Source organism: Gadus chalcogrammus, chromosome 13 (genome assembly GCF_026213295.1).
Source record: "Gadus chalcogrammus isolate NIFS_2021 chromosome 13, NIFS_Gcha_1.0, whole genome shotgun sequence".
NCBI classification, from domain to species: Eukaryota; Metazoa; Chordata; class Actinopteri; order Gadiformes; family Gadidae; genus Gadus; species Gadus chalcogrammus.
Window position 1 is genome coordinate 19,919,488 of NC_079424.1, and position 18,746 is coordinate 19,938,233.

An 18,746-nucleotide genomic window follows, 5' to 3' on the forward strand; every position below is an offset into this window, starting at 1 on the left:
ATTATCCTCCCGTCTCCAGCCTTCTTTTGGAATTGCCCCAAGGAGGTCACCTCAGGTTAGGGCTCATCGCACTATAGTGGTCACCACATGATGAGCTTTCAGCATTAGTGTGGCCAGCGTCGCCAATGTATTAGCCCATTTACCTACCCCTAACCCTATTGAGTCGAGGGCTGAAGCTCCTAAAAGTACAAACAATTTCAACTCTCCCCCTGTTGTTGTTTGACCTTCCGAAATATACTCAATCTGATCACAGACTAGATCGAAGATTTAAACCAACAGAATCAAAATATAAACACTTTAATTGTTTCTTAACCTAAATGCATGCCTCCAAAGTTGTATGAGGGCAAGGTGTTCAACCGGCCTCTGTGGGCTGGCTATATTCCCAACACCCGACCTAGCGTCCAACTCTTTGCTCGAAGCTCATCATGTGTTGACCCCTTATCTCTGCCCCTACCCCCCACAACCACTACAGTGGTAGAAACAGAATCAGTCTCAGTAGTATTACGTTTCAGTGTTACTAGCGCACCCCATACCCTTGCGTTTAGTTAGTCCCTCGTGTGTTGCCACAGGATTTATAAAGTGTTCATCTAGATGTCTGGTGGTGATGACATGTGAGAGTGTGGTTCTTTTAGTCGCTGTGTTGTTTTCAGAGGCTAGCTATTGCCAACTAGTTTAATGAACTGTCCCGTTGTTGGTGAGTGCAGCTGAAGCTACCTTTCCCCCCTGTGGGTGTTTCTGATTGGCTTCACTGTTGGCATAGTCACTGATATTTGTGTGTGTGTGTGTGTGTGTGTGTGTGTGTGTGTGTGTGTGTGTGGTGCATGATTGCGCTTCATTTGTTGTTTACATGAACGTGTTTTCTATGTGAATTATTTTGCGTCTGTTCTTGCATGAATATAAATGTGCATATATGCATATATACATATATATGTGTGTATATATATATACATATATATATATATATATATATATATATATGTATATATATATATATATGTATTTGCTTGTGTGTGTGTGTGTGTGTTTCTGTTAATGTGTCTTAATATGTGTGTGTGTGGGTTTGCATGCTTGTGGGTGTATGTTTGGGTGTACCTGCATGTGTGTGCGCCTGCCTACCCTACGTGTGCAAAACGACACGTGTCCACGCATACCTGTGCGTGTGCGTATGTGCGTGTTTGTGTGTGACTAATTGTGTGTGTCTGTTTGGGTAAATGTGTGTGCATGCATGTCCGTTTGTGCATGCCTTCATGTGTGTGTCTGTGCGCATGCCTGTGTGTGTGTGTATGTGTGTGTGTGTGTGTGTGTGTGTGTGTGTGTGTGTGTGTGTGTGTGTGTGTGTGTGTGTGTGTGTGTGTGTGTGTGTGTGTGTGTGTGTGTGTAGTCCCCAGCGCTGCGCCGGACAACGTGACGGTGGAGGTGATGAACAGCTCCGTGGTCAAGGTCAGCTGGGGGCGCGTGCACAAAGACAAGCTGCACGGCCACCTGGGGGGTTACAGGGTAAACGCTCTTAAAAACACACACACACACACACACACACACAAACACACACACACACAAACACACACACACACACACACACACACACACACACACACACACACACACACACACACACACACACACACACAAACACACACACAGACACACACACACACACACACACACACACACACACACACACACACACACACACACACACACACACACACACACACACACACACACAAACACACACACACGCCCACAAAAACACCCAGGTGCGTGCGACTTAAAAGAAACAGGCCTGACCTTCCTTTAACCCTTGGCCTCTGTCCCCCCACTCAGCCGCTCAAAGCCCCCTGGCGACGCTATACACACACACACACACACACACACACACACACACACACACACGCCTACACACACACAAACACACGCCCACACACAAACACAGACATATACTCACACATGTGTATGTGTGTGTGTTGCATGATTGCGCTTCATTTGTTGGTGAGTGGCTCCCTTTCACCAATGGGTACAGCGGGACCCCATAGGGGCAGCCAGTGGGTTCAGGACCCCCCTATTGGCTGCCCAATAGCTCCCCTTGAGAGTCGCAAATGCATCATATGCTTTAAGATGCATGATATGCTTCTATCTGATATTTTATATCGGGTACTATTCCATTAAATCATTGATAGAGCTGTATGTTTTTCTTTTTAAGTAAAGTAGGAAGATACATTGAGTAAGAAAGTTGGCTATTTGAAAAACAATGATTCGGCAAACACATGTACACACAGATACATAAAACATTAAAACATGATTCTTGTGGAACAAAACTTTTACCAGACCAGTATTAATCCTGGTACCTGCTACATCAGTAAAAGTCGTAGTAAAATTCACTATAAAATAGGAAACCAAAGTATATCAGTGTGCGATTCTGTTCATATTTACCTTTTTCTAAGTAGCCTATATACTTCATCCTAATAGAGTTATTTTAATTCAATTATGGATTTTGGTTTTGGTGTACGACATGTGTGACCCTAAGATTCTCAGAAGCTAGATCTGGTAACCCCTATAATCAATGTGTAGGCGCGCCCCTGAATGGATAAAGAATGTATTGAAGTGGGCAGGATAGTCTGGATATAATGGATTTGTTTCTTGGTTTAAAACTCTAATGTCCACAGTCTACCTTTTAGCATCCTTGAGCAAGTGCATGCCCCTACCCTGCTCCTTAATGTCATGCGTCTGTATTCAACATGAGGCACTTTGGATAAAAGCATTTGGGAAAGAGAAGCTGTGGGATTCAAGAATGTAATGCGTGCCATTCGTAATTGCTGCTTGTTGAACAAGTAACCAACAGATTACTATGAATATTCACTAATTTAGCTGACGCTTTTATCCAAACGTCTCTGTTTCCTTGTCACATACGCATTAATTGAACAAGAAGCTTGAGCAACGAGCCACCTTGTTTGCACTGCTGAGGAAGCCAGGCATTCAAGTATTTTGTGGACAATAGTGAATGTTGATTGTTTATATATGCAATGTGCCCACAACAATGTGGCAATCAATGGTCAATTTAGAATTCCTATTTAATTTAGCTTTTTAATAATACAAACTTGAAAATAACAGCATAAAAGCGAATCACATTGCAGAAAATTAAAGTCAAAGTCAAATACTAATAGTAGTATTTTTTTCCCTCTTCTTCTTCTTCTTCTCTCTCGCTGGTGCAGGTGAACTGGTGGCGCCTGCGGAGCCGGACGGACGCCAAGAAGAAGGGCCAGCACGGGGAGCGCCACACGCATGCCTTCCCCGGGGACCGCGGCCACGGCCTGCTGCCCGGCCTGACGCCCTACTCCGAGTACAGCCTCATGGTCATGAGCTTCAACGGCCGGGGCAACGGCCCGGGCAGCCACGTGGTCACCTTCAGAACCCCGGAGGGAGGTGAGGACGAGGGGGGGGGGGGGGTGGTTAGGATGGGGGTGCTTGAGTGGGGGAGATGGGGAGAACGATAAGGGAGGAAGATGAAGTGGGTGTGGTGGTTAGGATGGGTGTAGTTGAGGGGGGGGGGGGGGGGGGGGGGGGGAGATGGGGAGAACGATAATGGAGGAAGATGAGGGGGGTGTTAGGAAGAGAGGGAGAAGGGTGAGGGAGGACACAACGAATTGGTTGGTGCTTAGGAGGGGAGGAGAGGAAGGGAGAGCGGGGAGCTGAGGACATTGCTATGGTTGTTAGGAAGACAGGGGGGTGAGGGAGGGGGATTGTGTTGTTGTTAGGAGGAGGAAGAGAGATGAGGGAGAGAGAGGGAAGGAAAGAGTAAAACTGGGGGGGGGAGTATTGATTTGGCCCCGCCCCTAAAGCAGTCGAAAATACATCTAAGAATAGTTGAGAACTGGGTTGCTCCCTGTGTCTGTTTGTGTGTTTGACCTTCATAAATGTGTGTGTGTGTGCGTGTGCGTGTGCGTGCGTGTGTGTGTGTGTGTGTGTGTGTTTCAGTCCCGGAAAAAAACTCTGCGTTCAGGGTCATGGAAGTCCAGAAGCACACCATCTCCCTCGCCTGGTCGCCGCCCCGGGAGCCTAATGGGATTCTCACTGGTTACCAGCTGCAGTACCAGCTCAGTACGTACCTGCACACCCAGCACACCCGCCCCATCCACGAACAGCGACCACATCTGAGCCCCGATCAAAGTCATGACGCCTCATATTCCACGAGGAAACATTGCCCTATTCATGTCACCGTGGTCCCGTGCGTCCCCGTACACATCCTAAGCACTCGCACACGGTTCTGTTTGCTATTCAGTCATTCAGCAGAGAACACAATGATGGTATCTCTCAGAGCTCGTGTGAAGAGAAAAGGCGTCCCTGTTTGAGATGCACTTCTCGTAGGGGGAGGCGGCGCCGGGAGATCTATGGTTCTTGGTTGATTGTGTAACCTGGCCTGCCGCTGGTGGTGCCGCCGGAACAAGAAAATCATTGGGGACCTCTAATGGGGCGGCGGTGGGAGGTGGGGGTTGGGGGTCAGTGAAGGGTCAGAGTGGCTGTTGAGGGGACATGTCACTGGGAGGGGGGGGGGCGGCAGGGCTGGTTTGATTGGCCTATATGTCACCGTCATTGGCTTGGACCAGTGCTGACCAGGGCTGCGGTGTCACAGCCTGTAAAGAGACTCACCAGAGCTCCACGTCTTACACACACACACACACACACACACACACACACACACACACACACACACACACACACACACACACACACACACACACACACACACACACACACACACACACACACACACACTCAGTATCCTGAAACACAAGCTACGGTGAAGCTTAATGAGTAATCGGAGACGCATTTCCTGGCTAATCGAGTTTGATTCCTGCAGCTGCAGGAGAGGGCCAAACGTCATGGAGTGTTTAAGCCGAGGACGCTGTCATTGTGGCGGCGTGGTGATGTTGGCGGCTGATGGACTCTTTGAAGTGCTGCTCCTCTTTTTTTTTCTTTTTTTTTCAAGTAGAACCGAAGGAAGTCATGTGTGAAATGTTGCAGATAAACGGGCCAGCTGTCACTACGGCACCGGCGACACTGCGGAAATCAGACCGCCGCACCGCAGATGTTTCCCGAATGATGCCTACCTCAATATGAGAGGGGGGGGGGGGCGGCAGCTTTTCGTAGAGTTCCCGCTTCAAAAGTTTCAATGCGAGGGGGCCTTTTGTAATGTCATTAACCACACTCAGCACGAGGGAATTCGGGGAAGGAGGAGGTGGGAATCAATTTGGATACAAACTGTGGTTTATTGGAGTTCATGTTTTGTTCGAGGGTCACTATGCTACCGTGTCAGTTCAACAACCTGCATCACTTATACTGTTGGCTTAAAACCCGATTAACCGTGCGCCATAAAATCAGGACATTCTGGCCTCATGCCAGAATGTTCACATGGATTTAGATGATACACAGAAACAACCGGAAGTGACGTAGCTTGCTCACAGGAGAAAACATAGGCGAATTGGACACTACAAGTAAATCATTTTGGACATAATAGCAACATGCATTCCTAGAATAATGACATTAAATAATAGGCTCAAAATACTGGAATTGTATACTATGCAACATTGCCGTAGCAACATATCGCCATGCGTGCTTCATATTGACGTTCAGCCATAATGAGGACATCCTACCTAATCGAGACATCCTAGCCTAATGAGGACAGTCTGACTTTATGAGGGCATCGATGTCTTATGAGGACATACCATCCTTCTGAGGATATTCTAGCAATCTGAGGACATCCTTACCTTGTGAAGGCATTCAAGTCTTATGAAGACATTCTGACCCTATGAGGATATCCATACCTTCTAAGGACAGCCATACCCGGTGTGCACATTCATATCTTATAAAGACATTCTGCGGCAATGCACTTTCCATTTCAGGACAATATTTTATTTTGAAGAGATTCTTGGCTGTGTCCGACATTCTGACCTCATTAGGACGTTCTCATGAGGACATTCTCGTCCCGTTGTTGTGGTGACGTCACTCGTCTAACCCCGCGTCTTGGCTGTGTTTCAGTCAACGACACGGAGGGGTTGGGGCCCTTGCAGACGGTGAACATCAGTGACCCCGCGGCCACTAAGCTGACCCTGAAGGACCTGGAGGCGCTGAGCAGATACAGGTTCTACCTGCGCTCCTGCACCACGGTGGGCTGTGGGCACACCGTCACTGAAGACAGCACCACCACGGCGAAAGAACGTGAGTACTTTTTCATTATTTACCGTCCTTTGAACACGGGGTTACCTCAACATTTTGGTGCTGTGACCCCCTTGTCGAAGTACATCAGGCCCCAAGTCCCACAAATTAACGTATATTTAGTGCAGAAAAATAAGCAATACATTCTCATCACTTTGTCACAAAAATGTGTATTAACCACCATGAGTGAAACAGGCATGCTACCATGAATATATAGGTTTGGAACATGGTAAATGGACTGTATTTATGTAGCTCTTTTCTAACCAGTGGCCACTCAAAGCGTTTTACAATATTGCCTAACATTCACCCATTCACACACCGAGGGCGGTGTCAACCATGCAAGGCTACTGCCAACTCGTCGGGAGAAGTTAGGGTTAGGTGTGTCTTGCACAGGGACCCCTCAACACACAGCTAGGCGTAGCCGGAGTTCGAACTAGCAACATTCTGGTTACAAGCCAACCCGCTCTACCACCTGAGCCACATACTGCCCCACATAAAGCTTCCAAGGGGAATACATCGATTTTTTTTGCTCAATACAAATCCATATATAAGCAGATAGGATGCCTACAGACTGTGGACCTTTAGAACTCCGGCCCCAAACTTTTCTTGTGGCTATCGTCACAACCTAGCTACCACACACTATCCTGCTTTTCGCAGGGTCACATTTAAATTCACAGACATCCAGCAGACACTTTGACCCAAGTGACTTCCAAATGGCGCTATCCAAGCAGACAATCAATACAGGAGCAACTATAAATTTTAAGGGCTGCACAGAAAAGTTAAAAAATTGAAATCTGCCAGATAGTGCAGGATAGAATCCAAAACTAGAGTTAGGCATTTATTTAATTGTAAGCTTGAATTGTCCCAGTAGACAAGGTTAGGTCATTCTTTGGCTGTTCCACTGTATCAGATTCACAAATATATATATATATGTATTGCAGCCAAGCTCTTTCAAATCTCCATGTCGGTTTGTTTTTGTGGATAAACAATTTTATATGGCTGTGGAAGTGTGTTTCATTTGTCACTGTCTTCAAGGGGCAAGTGCTTATTGATTGGGCCTGAGAATGTAAGCTATGGAACAATCATCCAGTGAAGAAAATTGCTTTGAGCGGGGGAAACTGGAGGATTTTATATTGAGTTGTGTCATCATAAACATGTTGCCAGATAGGGGGTCTTAATGAGAGGCCTTCAAGGATATAATATTTTTTTTCCAAAAACATGTAATTTATTTTCTCATTCTTTTTGGTCTCCTTATCAGTGCAAGTTGATTACAATTCCAGTCAAGTGGGTTGTGGGCTTTGGCCTGAGTGATCTCAAAGAAGAGGATAGGGAAAATGGGAGAATGCACATGGATTTACCAAAGTGCCATCATAGCCTTTACAATGTGAACATTTTATATATTGTGAAATACCAGCCATTCCAGTGAAACACATTGTGCTTTTAAACTGTGTCACAACAGCATAGTATAGCAAAGCCTCCTGAATATACTTATTGTATGTTTGACATTACAGTCAAATGTCCTATGTGTCATACCTATTAGACTACTGCTGTCTTTTATGAAGCAAAGACATATTCATCATGCTTTAGCAGTGTGTGTGTCCATGGCGCATCGTTATGAAAGGCAGTGTGCAGCCGTATGTGTTCCTGTATGGATGGAAGTTGTTTCCTGTCTTCTATTTTTTATTCTTTAGTTTGCCCTCCAGCCTCCACTGTGGTTTCTCCTGTTGACTTCAGTAACGGGTCTCTGCTCATACACAGGGTTACATAACCATAAAGCTAAAATATTCTCAAACAGGTCGCCCTCAGAGAGAATAACAACCTCATCCACTCTCATTCAAACGAAACAAAAACTCTGCCCCAGAGTTGAACGTTGAACTGAAAGTCTGACAAGGTTGGTTTAGTCCAAGTAGAGCAGCCGGCTACTAAAAATGCAAACAAGAAAATAAAAAAATCCCAGCCTGAGCGGACTTGACCGCAGACAGAACCTCTCAGACGCATTGAATTGCACAAGGGGGAACCTGCATAAAGGTTTAGACACACCAGTCATCTGTGGATAATTGACCTTGTCTGCTGTTTTCCCCCATCATCAACAGAGAGCACTTCCATGCCTACTTTCATTAGCCCAACGCAAAGCTCTCCTTCAGCCAGCTGAGGGCTTCATGCATAACGGCAACACTGAAACCTACGCAATTACTGAGTCCTATTAATCTAGCCTCATTTGTGACTCTGATATCGACTTTTTATATCCTAGCAATAGTCGGCTGTCTCTAATTTTTTCTCTTGCATGCTTTAGCTGATCATCTATACCGTGCTTGCTAACCACACTGTCAAACTCACACTCATCTAATTATGGATGACAAAGTGTGACTCTCCGGGAGAAAAGTCAAGAACAAACAATCAGTTGATAATTAATACAACGATAATGTATTATTTTTGATCCATTTTGTAAACTAATGGCAGGATTAACTTATTGTATGCCTTATAGGCATACAATGGTACAAAATCCCAGCTCTGCGCATGAACACTGACACCAACTGCAGTGGCTGGGACTCAAAGAAGAGCCACGTTCAGCCTGTTTTGGGTCAGGTAGCCTGCCTCAAGTAATGAATATAAAAAGGTCCAAAGTAAACAAGGGGCTGTGTAAGCCTGTGCCAGCCTTGTGTGTGTGTGTGTGTGTGTGTGTGTGTGTGTGTGTGTGTGTGTGTGTGTGTGTGTGTGTGTGTGTGTGTGTGTGTGTGTGTGTGTGTGTGTGTGTGTGTGTGTGTGTGTGTGTGTGTGTGTGTTTGAGTACGCTGTCAGGATGTTGACATGTACTACTTTACATGTAAATTCAACAGTGATTCACCTTCTTGTGAACCCCACTGAGAGTTGTTCCGGTGACGATCTTAAACGGCAGGTGTGTGTGATTTAAAGTGCCGGGGTGAAGTCTGTCCTCTCTAAAGACTCTTTTTAGCAAATCATGTCTAGAAGAAAGTTTAACTTTAGAAAGTGTCAACACAGAACTGATGGATAATTTGTTTGTTTATTATTATTATTGTGATTGTTGGTGCTCAGTTGTCACTTATTAGAATGCTATCTATTTAGATGTAAAGGTAGCATGTATGCTAGCACTCACTAGTAAATAGTTTACAGCAGTGTATTCCAAGTGGATAGGATTAGTCCTTCATTTTAGACCCTCCATCATCTCTCCTCCTCACCTTCTAGCATATAAATTGTCCCCCACAGCCAAACCTACTTGATCCATATGAATATGAAACACACACACACACACACACACAGAAGAAAAAGCAGCAAGCAAATCCCATTCAACCTAATGGAATTGCAGCCTTTAACAGATAAAAGGTAGCCTACTAATGTATTTTTCTTGATATAAAGATGGGGCGTTGGTGTCAAAATAAAGAATAATGAACAATATTAATTCCTACATGATGATATTTGGGTTTTATTTCCAAAAATAAATGTTCACTAGTAATAGTAACTAGTGTATGTGCAGCCCTAAGAGCAGAGCACATTTAGGCTACCACACCACACGCAGTTGTAATGGCCCAAAAATACCAGATGATATCTATCTAGTATTTAGCCTTATATCAAAAGATTGATCCTAAAAGAAGATATCTTACAGATTAATCAAGTTTATTTGAGGAACATTATCATAAAAAAGACCATAGTTGACCAAAGTGCTGTTCAGTTAGATGCCACAACGTGGGCACACAGTATAAGAAACAAAACATATCAGATACAATGAGTAAGAGTACATAGAAAACAGGTGTTGGTGGAGGGGGCCGACCTGACGGTGCCAGCCTATGCAAGCCTTTGTAAACCAAACTGTACAAAATATATTCTGAAGCATATGGAGGGTCACTGGTGAATCAGGGGTGAAGTGTCCATCTACCTGGAGACAGTCAGAGAGCGGCAACAGCATTTGGACCAGTTGTAATCATGACATGGAGGACTGAACTTTCCCAAATTATAGGGAGTTACAGTAATCCAGTCGAGACTTTTGCTGTCGAAGATTTTTGGCAGAGGTTTTGACGTAGGTAGCTAGCTGGCCCAGGTTTTAATTATTATAATTATGTTTGTGGAATCGGGAGGGAGTTTCAGATTTCAGTTTCAGATTTGTTATTATTTAATTTAAGAAAGTTTTGGGCCATGCAGCAGTATGTCCTCAAAGCCCATGTAAATGGGATAAATAATTGGTCCAAGAATAGAACATTGGGGACCCCCCAGGTAATATTATCTGAGGGAGGAATAAAGTGCCTATAGAAAGGCCTATATTGTTGTTCAGATAGGTATTTTGATACTTAAGGCTGGGCGGATTTTGTACTCTGGAGGGCCCTGATACCAGATTTTAAATGTGTTGTAATTAATTCAGAAATAAAATCAACTGTGAATCATTTTTGAAAGACATTTTAATTTAGATGTGGGTCTGACATCGTTGAGAATAGAGGCATCTAGGTATGGGTTCATTAAGGAGAGGCTTGACAACTGTGTATTTAAAACAGGTCGAAACAGGACTGCTGGGCCGCTATTAATAAGGCAGAGGACGCCAATGGGCCTGAAAGCAAAGCATTTCACCCTCTCCAAGATAACCACAAGACCAGTCCTTTATTACAGGACTTACTCCTCTGCTGCATCAAGTTAGACGGGCAGTATACCCCAAAAAAGAAATTGTTTGTTGTTGTTTATTATTATCATTATTTATTTTGTCACTGTTCCTCAATTAGACCATCATTGTGTAAAATCATATGTTTTCGCCAGCATACACCAACGATAGTACTAGCATTGAAAAAAAGTTGTGCAAAGTTGCCGTGGGTCGTAGCCAAGCGGATCGAATGTCCCTCCCTCCTAGAGCGGGTGTGAGCTCGACCAACATCAAACAAGACAACACTGAAGTTCAATTCAACATGGAACCACCAACAGGTGTCCTTTTGGACAGAGTGTGGGGAGGTGTGGAAGCTCTCGCTAGGAGGAAAGTATTTCTCAACACTGAGATAAGTGGATAAGTGGAGGCTGTTGAGAGGTGGCGGGGATTGCAACATTTTCTGTCGCTGGCACCAAAAAAAGCAAACAAAAACAACAACAAACACCCCAAAAAAGATGCCTGTGACTTTGAGAGAGAGTGGAGGGGGGGGGCTTTTAGGCCAGCCAATCCCTGCTGTGGGAGCAGCTGCTTTGTGCCGCGTGTAATGGCAGGATTAAGATGGCGGTGACAGAGTGTCGCGCTCCTGACGATCAGCCTTTAGGATATTTTCTTTTTTTTTAGGCCGGGGACTGCGAGACCCTTTTCCTTTTTCATTGAAAGTTGCTTGTACACCAACAGCAACAACAATGGGTATTACCATAGCAGTGGCCTAATCCATCACGATTAGCTGTGACGATGTCATGCGCACTCATCGGAGAGGGGGCGCGAGGAGCCAGGTGTTTGTCCTTGTGTTGCTGAATTATCACCTGGGCAAATACGTGCTCTTCAGCTGAGGGCAGGCGGAGGGGATTTGCATGTTTGCCGTAGGAAAATTAAGTGGAATAGTGCTTATTTGATCATTTCGGACAGCTGTGACCACGGACACAAACTTGTTCTCACGTTGTTCAATATCCTCCATACTTTGGTGAATGGATAGAAGGGATGATGTGTTTCCACAGAAAAAGATAATCGAATGAAAGATCCCCAAGGGCTAGGACACATATTACAAAAGATGTATACATGACATAATTATTTATGTAGCATTATTTCTTTCACATTATTCTTGTCCTTTTTATAGTATTTTAAGTCATAGCCTTCACCTGATGTTACCATTCAATTTCATAATTTTATCATGAATAACTGGGACAGCAGAAGTGAAGAAATTATGAATACTGCTTTTATTATGTCCTTGTTACACCATTAACCTTCCGTAGCCTCTACTCCAACATTTCTGTTCTCATCTCCTGTCAACTCTGTCAGTTGCTGCCTCGTTTATATTATCTGCTCCTGAAATGTCTGCAAATATCAATGACAGCCCTGCAATCGGGTCCACAAGGATTCAGGCTTTTATTGCATATACGACATAGCGACAAGCCTCATATTAATCATATCACCTTAATATTACCCTCCGGTTTATCAGTCCACTCTGGGTTTAAAACCGGCCACCATTAACCTTGTTCCTTTGTGTGTGTGTGTGTGTGTGTGTGTGTGTGTGTGTGTGTGTGTGTGTGTGTGTGTGTGTGTGTGTGTGTGTGTGTGTGTGTGTGTGTGTGTGTGTGTGTGTGTGTATTTGTGTAATAGTTCTAAAACCCAGCGTTCTCTTTAGTTCTATCCACTAATAAGGGTTTTCTTGACTTTTCTTTAGGTAAAGGTAAGTGAAGAAGTTCAGAGGTAGTTAAAACTTGTAAGACGTCCCGCTTCAATGTAGAGGCAGGGGGGGGGGGGGGGGGGGGGTGAAACAGGTCAATAAAAGTGGCAGGTGGCAGGGGGGGCTTGGCTGCTATGTCAGAACAGACAAGGGTGATAGGTTATGCAACCGTTATTATTTCTGTCGCTGCTAGCAGGATATTGGGGGGCTTAAGGTGAGGAGGGGGATGCAAGAGAGCTCCCAACAGCATCATCCAAAACAAAACAACAAACTGACAAAAATCAGCGGGACAAGTCAATGGCTCATCGAGTAGAGTGCCGGTGTGCCCTTGAAGATAACTTAAGGTGCTGGTGTGGCCGCTTTTTCATTGTTTCTCATCCCGGTGCCGATAGTGTTTGATTTGAGCCGCGGTGTGTGGACTCGCCGTGAGGAATTGCATTTCAATGGCTTTTACCGCGCTTGATTAATTAGACAAGGGGATTAGCTGTTTAATATTAATATTGGAACGTTTCCACTGCGGCAACCACCTCCAACCCACACACCCAAACACACACAAACACACACAACCCCCGCCCCCCCACACACACACACACTCACACATACAAACACACATCCACACTCCCGCTCCCATCCCCCTAAAGCTCCGCCTGCATCAGATAGGGCTTTGTATATCCAAACACACAATCAAAGTGTCCCGATGAAAAGGCAGAGGCAAGTCAAAGTCACCACTGTCATTGTTCTCTGCAGGTCTAGGAAATGCCCACCAAGGAATTTCCACCCAGGGCTGGTTTATCGGCCTGATGTCCACTATCGCCCTGCTCACACTCATCCTGCTCATTGCCTGCTTTGTCAACAGAAATAAAGGAGGGAAGTATTCCGGTAGGTATTAAGGCACAAAACTGCACACACACACACTCTCTCACACGCACACGCGCACGCACACACACACACACACACACACACACACACACACACACACACACACACACACACACACACACACACACACACACACACACACACACACACACACACACACACACACAAAGACACATCTCCCTGAATACTAACTAATTGATGGTCTAAGCATTATTATACTTCCATTTTGGTGTTTGCTGCTAGGACGGAAATTACACATCATTGCAAATGCTATTACAGGAATACATGAGATGGAATGGTATTAGTAGTAAAAATTCCAATCTGTTCCCACCATTTGAGTTCTGTATCAAATTGACAGCCTTTTATTCTTGATACAGGCGCCGAAACACAACATGATGCCTATATGCTGAGGATATGCTAATGCTACTCAGGGGCAGCGTGGTCGGCAATGATGACATAAGCATTGTGGTATTTTAATGTTATTCTCTTTACTGGGGACAGGAGAGCCCTTACCAGCTTTATCATTCACTGCTAATAGCCATCAGCTGGTTGCCTGGCCAGCCCTCCCTAAAGTCGTCAGCAGAAATGGAAAATTAAAAAAAACAGCGCCTCCATCCCTCTTCTTAGGCTTTTATTCAGGTTGCCTTCATAGCCTCATAGCTCTATTTTTCCTATTTCTCTCTCTCATTTGTTCATTTTCTATTGAGCGATGGAGAACATTACCTAAACACTGTCAATCCTTTTTCGGATTTGAGTGAAGCCCCTCGCTCTCAGACATGTTTGCTCTTTGCCGGGCCCCTGGGAAACCTTTTGTTCCTCTTAAACAAAATTAAACTGCATTCAGGATCAGGTAAAACATTCAAATGACTCTGTGAAGCGAAGGGGACACGGTAATCTACTGTCTTGCAGTCCTCCTCACAGGGTTGTAGTCTTTACACAAGCTCTTGCGGGAAACCGAAAAAAGAAAAATCTCATATTATGCTTTTCTTTTTTTCTTGGCGAACAGTGAAGGAGAAAGAAGACCTTCATCCAGACGTGGAGTCCCAGGGCATGAATGATGACACATTTTGTGAATACAGGTGAGCGCTAACTACCTTGGAGCGGGTATTTAACCACAGCGCTCTCATTTGCGCATAATAGAATCACTTTGTGATATGCTAACGGTTGTTGCAACCTCTCTCTCTCTCTCTCTCTCTCTCTCTCTCTCTCTCTCTCTCTCTCTCTCTCTCTCTCTCTCTCTCTCTCTCTCTCTCTCTCTCCGTCTCTCTTTCATTATGTCCTTACTGCTCCTCATTATAAAAGGAACCGTACCTACATGACCCCCGCCTCCAGATGTTACACACGTGACGTTTGAGTTAGCCCAGATGAAACGGAGGCGGTTTAAACAGCAACTGGAAATTCCCGAATAAGCCTTTGCTGTTTAACCAATAAGCGTCACTGTGCTCCCCAGCGATTACCATGCCCTGCCATACAAATAGAGACATTTGTGTTTTAATGCGTGCAGCGTAAGCCTAGGTTGCAATGGACAATGTTTCAATTTTGCTAACTAGTTAGCCGCATAACCCGCCCCTGAAGGGATGGTTTGATTATATTAGTAGCGTATCTTTCTTGGGTTCGGTCGCTGCTGCTTGTTGGGGAATTGAGCTAAACGTGTGGCTGGCCACTGACCAGCAGGAGGCGGAAACCAATCAGTGTAATTGAAAGCAGCTCATCTCCGCGGCAGTAATATGTGGTCACGTTTCATTAATCATTTAGTGGTCCAATTCATAACTGCCTACCTCCACTCTATGACTCCCTGTGTATTCCTCCCAATCGGGGTAGGGGGCACAAAATGCAGACGTTACAAATCTCCATATAATAATCTTTTTTTTTTTCATTGGGATTTCTTTTTTACTTTTAACGATAACCCCCTACTTTTAACGATGTTTCCCATAAACAGGAGCTGTTAGAACTCTGATAATAACCCTTGTTACGGTGTGTCAGCCTTACTGCTAGCCTTACCCCCCAGAATGTCCCTTTGTCAGCCCTAATCGAGGAACAAAGGGTGTTAACAAATTACAAATGTCTAACCCAGTGCGTTTGTGTGATTATTCTACACTGGTCAGCAAGAGGTGAATGCTAATGCCAATTACTGCGGTATGGAGACTTCAGCAGTTCCAGCCTGTAGCCTCACACACATGCACACACGCACGCACACACATACACACACGCACACACACACAGACACTGACACACACTCACACTCACATACCCCCAAAACACTTTGTGATGGCCAATGCAGACACAGATTGAAGCCATGAATGAAACAAGGTTATTTCTAATCTCCAATCCCTCTCTCCTCTGTGTGCTTGTGTGGGTTCCTTTATACATCTTTACGCGTGTGCGTTTATTGGGGCGTCTGTGCGTGCGTGTGTGCCCGTGTGTGTGCCCGTGTGTGCCCGTGTGTGCCTGTGTGTGTGTGTGCGTGTGTGTGTGTGTGTGTGTGTGTGTGTGTGTGTGTGTGTGTGTGTGTGCACGTGACGCAGTGACAACGACGAGAAGCCACTGAAGGGCAGCCAGCGCTCGCTGAGCGGCCAGATGGCGGGCGGGGAGAGCGGCGACAGCCTGGTGGACTACGGCGACCAAGAGGTCCAGTTCAACGAGGACGGCTCCTTCATCGGCGAGTACGCCGGACACAAGGACAAGAGGGTATCCACAGAGATCAAAGGGCCTGCCCAGGCCCCGGCGTGAGGAAGCCATGACACAATTGGAGGAGGGATGAAAGGGAGGGAGTGGAGGGAGGGGAGGGAGGTAGGGAGGGATGGAGGGAGGGAGGGAGGAGATACAACACCAGACTTCAAGGCACCACCACCCTCCTCCTCCTCCTCCTCCTCCTCCTCCTCCTCGAACCTCTTCGACAGGATGAGGAAATCGTGAGGGGGGTGGAAGGAAGACATTATCTGTGCACAAAACGGTCTGAAATGTGATCTGGAATGTGTAACTGCCGACTGCACTGCCGTCCTGGCTTTATGAGGCCACGTCATGAGCGCCCAATCACCCACCCACCACTGCCGCCTGATCCATTTATAAGAGAATGGCCCTTACTAAATACTGTATATATATATTCTGTATACTTTACATTGTAGTGTATGTGTGGAGTGCTTTGTTTTCGGTTATTATTATGACCATACAGTTATTGTTTTTTGGTTTCCTTTCTGTTTTTTTTTTTTTTTTTGTAAATGTAATTCTATGGTCAAGTTTGTACGTATGTTAGGAGAATGACAATGAAAATGAAGAAAAAAATAAGGTAAACGCTTTTGTCTCTCTGTCGCGTGTACCGTAGCACACAAACAATACAGGGTTGGGATATCAAGCCAATAATAGTTTTCAATTGAAGCAGATCCTATTTGCATTTTATATATTGAAATCCGTCGATTAAATATGATGTAATATGTGTACAGAGGTTAATTATTAACTTATTTTCTTTCTTTCTGCTTTATGTTTTACTTGACATAACACCAAGGGCATTGGAACAAATCTACGAGTCATCAATTGGAAGAGAATATCATTTGTGGTGTTATCTTCTTGTCTCCTTGAGTATGTTATCAGAAATGATAAGGCGTATATCATGAATCCTCATCAGTACAATTGTAACAATTTTCATTTTTTATCTAGTTTTGTTTTATTATTGTGAGTGAAATTCTAATGAGCGGATTTGGAGCGGATCTTTTTAAAATCTATTCTATGGGATTGTAACTGTTTTAAAAACGATGGAGGACCACAACTGTTCATTACCACGTAAGTGTCTCTCAACAAAAGTTACTAAATAGTACCAAATCCTTCACCGCCTTAGGGCGCTGCGTATCACACTGCACTTACAAATATTTGTATGATTATAATTATTCAATATTATCAAATTTGCACATACACTTGTTTCTGTTTTTGTGCACCCCAAAAACCTAGGTTACAGTATTACAACAATATATATATATATATATATATATATATATATATATATATTTGAACGTAACCCAGAATCTCATTACAGTCTTTTTATTTTTGTATAGTTACTGTAATAGATAATGGACTCTTTGGTAGTCATATTACTGTTCCTTTCTTCTTCTGGTGGCTTGTAAAATGATCTTTCACAACCTTGCTTGTTACAGTAAAGCTTCATCAATATTACACTATTTCAAAAAAAGCCTTACTTGTTCTTAATATCACGAACGGCTGTTGGGTTCAGCAGGAACAGAGCTAACAGAAGCTCCCGCTGAACTTCGACCTCTGTCAAAAAATACAGCTTGTTTTGCATGTTAATAATGTTGATTTGGTGTTTTTTTTATGTCATTAAAATTGCTTTACTTTTGTAACTCTGCGATACTGATATGACTATGTCTATGTATCGCCAATATAGGTTTGAATGAAGGTATCAGACTCGACTAAATTATAAAACTGGGACACGTGTCTGTTTTTCACACACGTGAGTGCACATTTACATAAAAATGAGCCCAAAGTGACCCTTCGCCTCATCTTATCTGTCTTGTTGCTTCAGACAGAGGGATCTTGATATTGAACTTTAACGGTTAGCAACAGAAGAAGCTCTTCAAGTCATCATTCATTAAAATAAACCTAGTTTGCCATGATTTATTTTGAAGGGTGCAAAGCCTTGTAACACTCCTTTGCGTGAACCACATTCACGCAAAGATCTTAAAATTGCGGACACACAGAAATATTAGGACTACTCAAATATTGCAGTCTTTCTTGCCGAACTACAAAAGTTTTAGACAAAAAGTAAGACTGGAATAATGGTTAGGTAAAATTATGACAATTCAAATAAAGTGAGGGATGAAATGAGAATAATGAAATAATTATATGTAAGAAGGAAATCCAGCAATTTTAGTCTTGACATTGCTTCTGAATGTGTGAAGCGCAATCTAACGGAGCACTGAAACCAGCAGGGATCATATCAACCACTACCACCATCTATTTTGTCCTAATGAACTGAAACGGATGCAAAATATGTTTCTTCCTCTGCCTGTTTCTAATGTAGCCACCTGATGCTCATTTGAACATGCTAATTCAAACATGACAATTTGAATCCACATCACGCATTAAGGAACCTGGTGCCCAACAAAAATGAGCACTGAATTTTATATATAAATATATGTATGCATAATTTTTTTTAAACTACAGAAAGACAGAAATTTTAACTAAATACGAGTCAGGATGCAATTAAAGCTTAAGGCCTGGTGAACCGCTTTGCCTTCGTAGAAACACTGAAACACATGGATTAGTAAACATATGGATTAGCAAAACAAATAGCTCTGAATATTAAATACAAGCTGCTGT

At 44.0% G+C, this 18,746-nt stretch overlaps 1 protein-coding gene across 1 annotated transcript in view; it reads left to right on the forward strand.

Annotated features, from left to right (window-relative positions):
• The window catches only part of chl1b (cell adhesion molecule L1-like b), a gene marked incomplete at its 5' end in the record, with an annotated part of 22,049 nt that extends 5,869 nt beyond the window's left edge, over nt 1-16,180 (forward strand). Inside the window, 7 exons of the mRNA XM_056606572.1 lie at nt 1,382-1,497; nt 3,210-3,420; nt 3,973-4,095; nt 6,034-6,213; nt 13,287-13,418; nt 14,425-14,497; nt 15,944-16,180. Coding sequence (XP_056462547.1) covers nt 1,382-1,497; nt 3,210-3,420; nt 3,973-4,095; nt 6,034-6,213; nt 13,287-13,418; nt 14,425-14,497; nt 15,944-16,148 — 1,040 coding nt within the window. The remainder of the gene's footprint in view (nt 1-1,381; nt 1,498-3,209; nt 3,421-3,972; nt 4,096-6,033; nt 6,214-13,286; nt 13,419-14,424; nt 14,498-15,943) is intronic.
• Between the last annotated feature and the right edge of the window lie 2,566 nt (nt 16,181-18,746).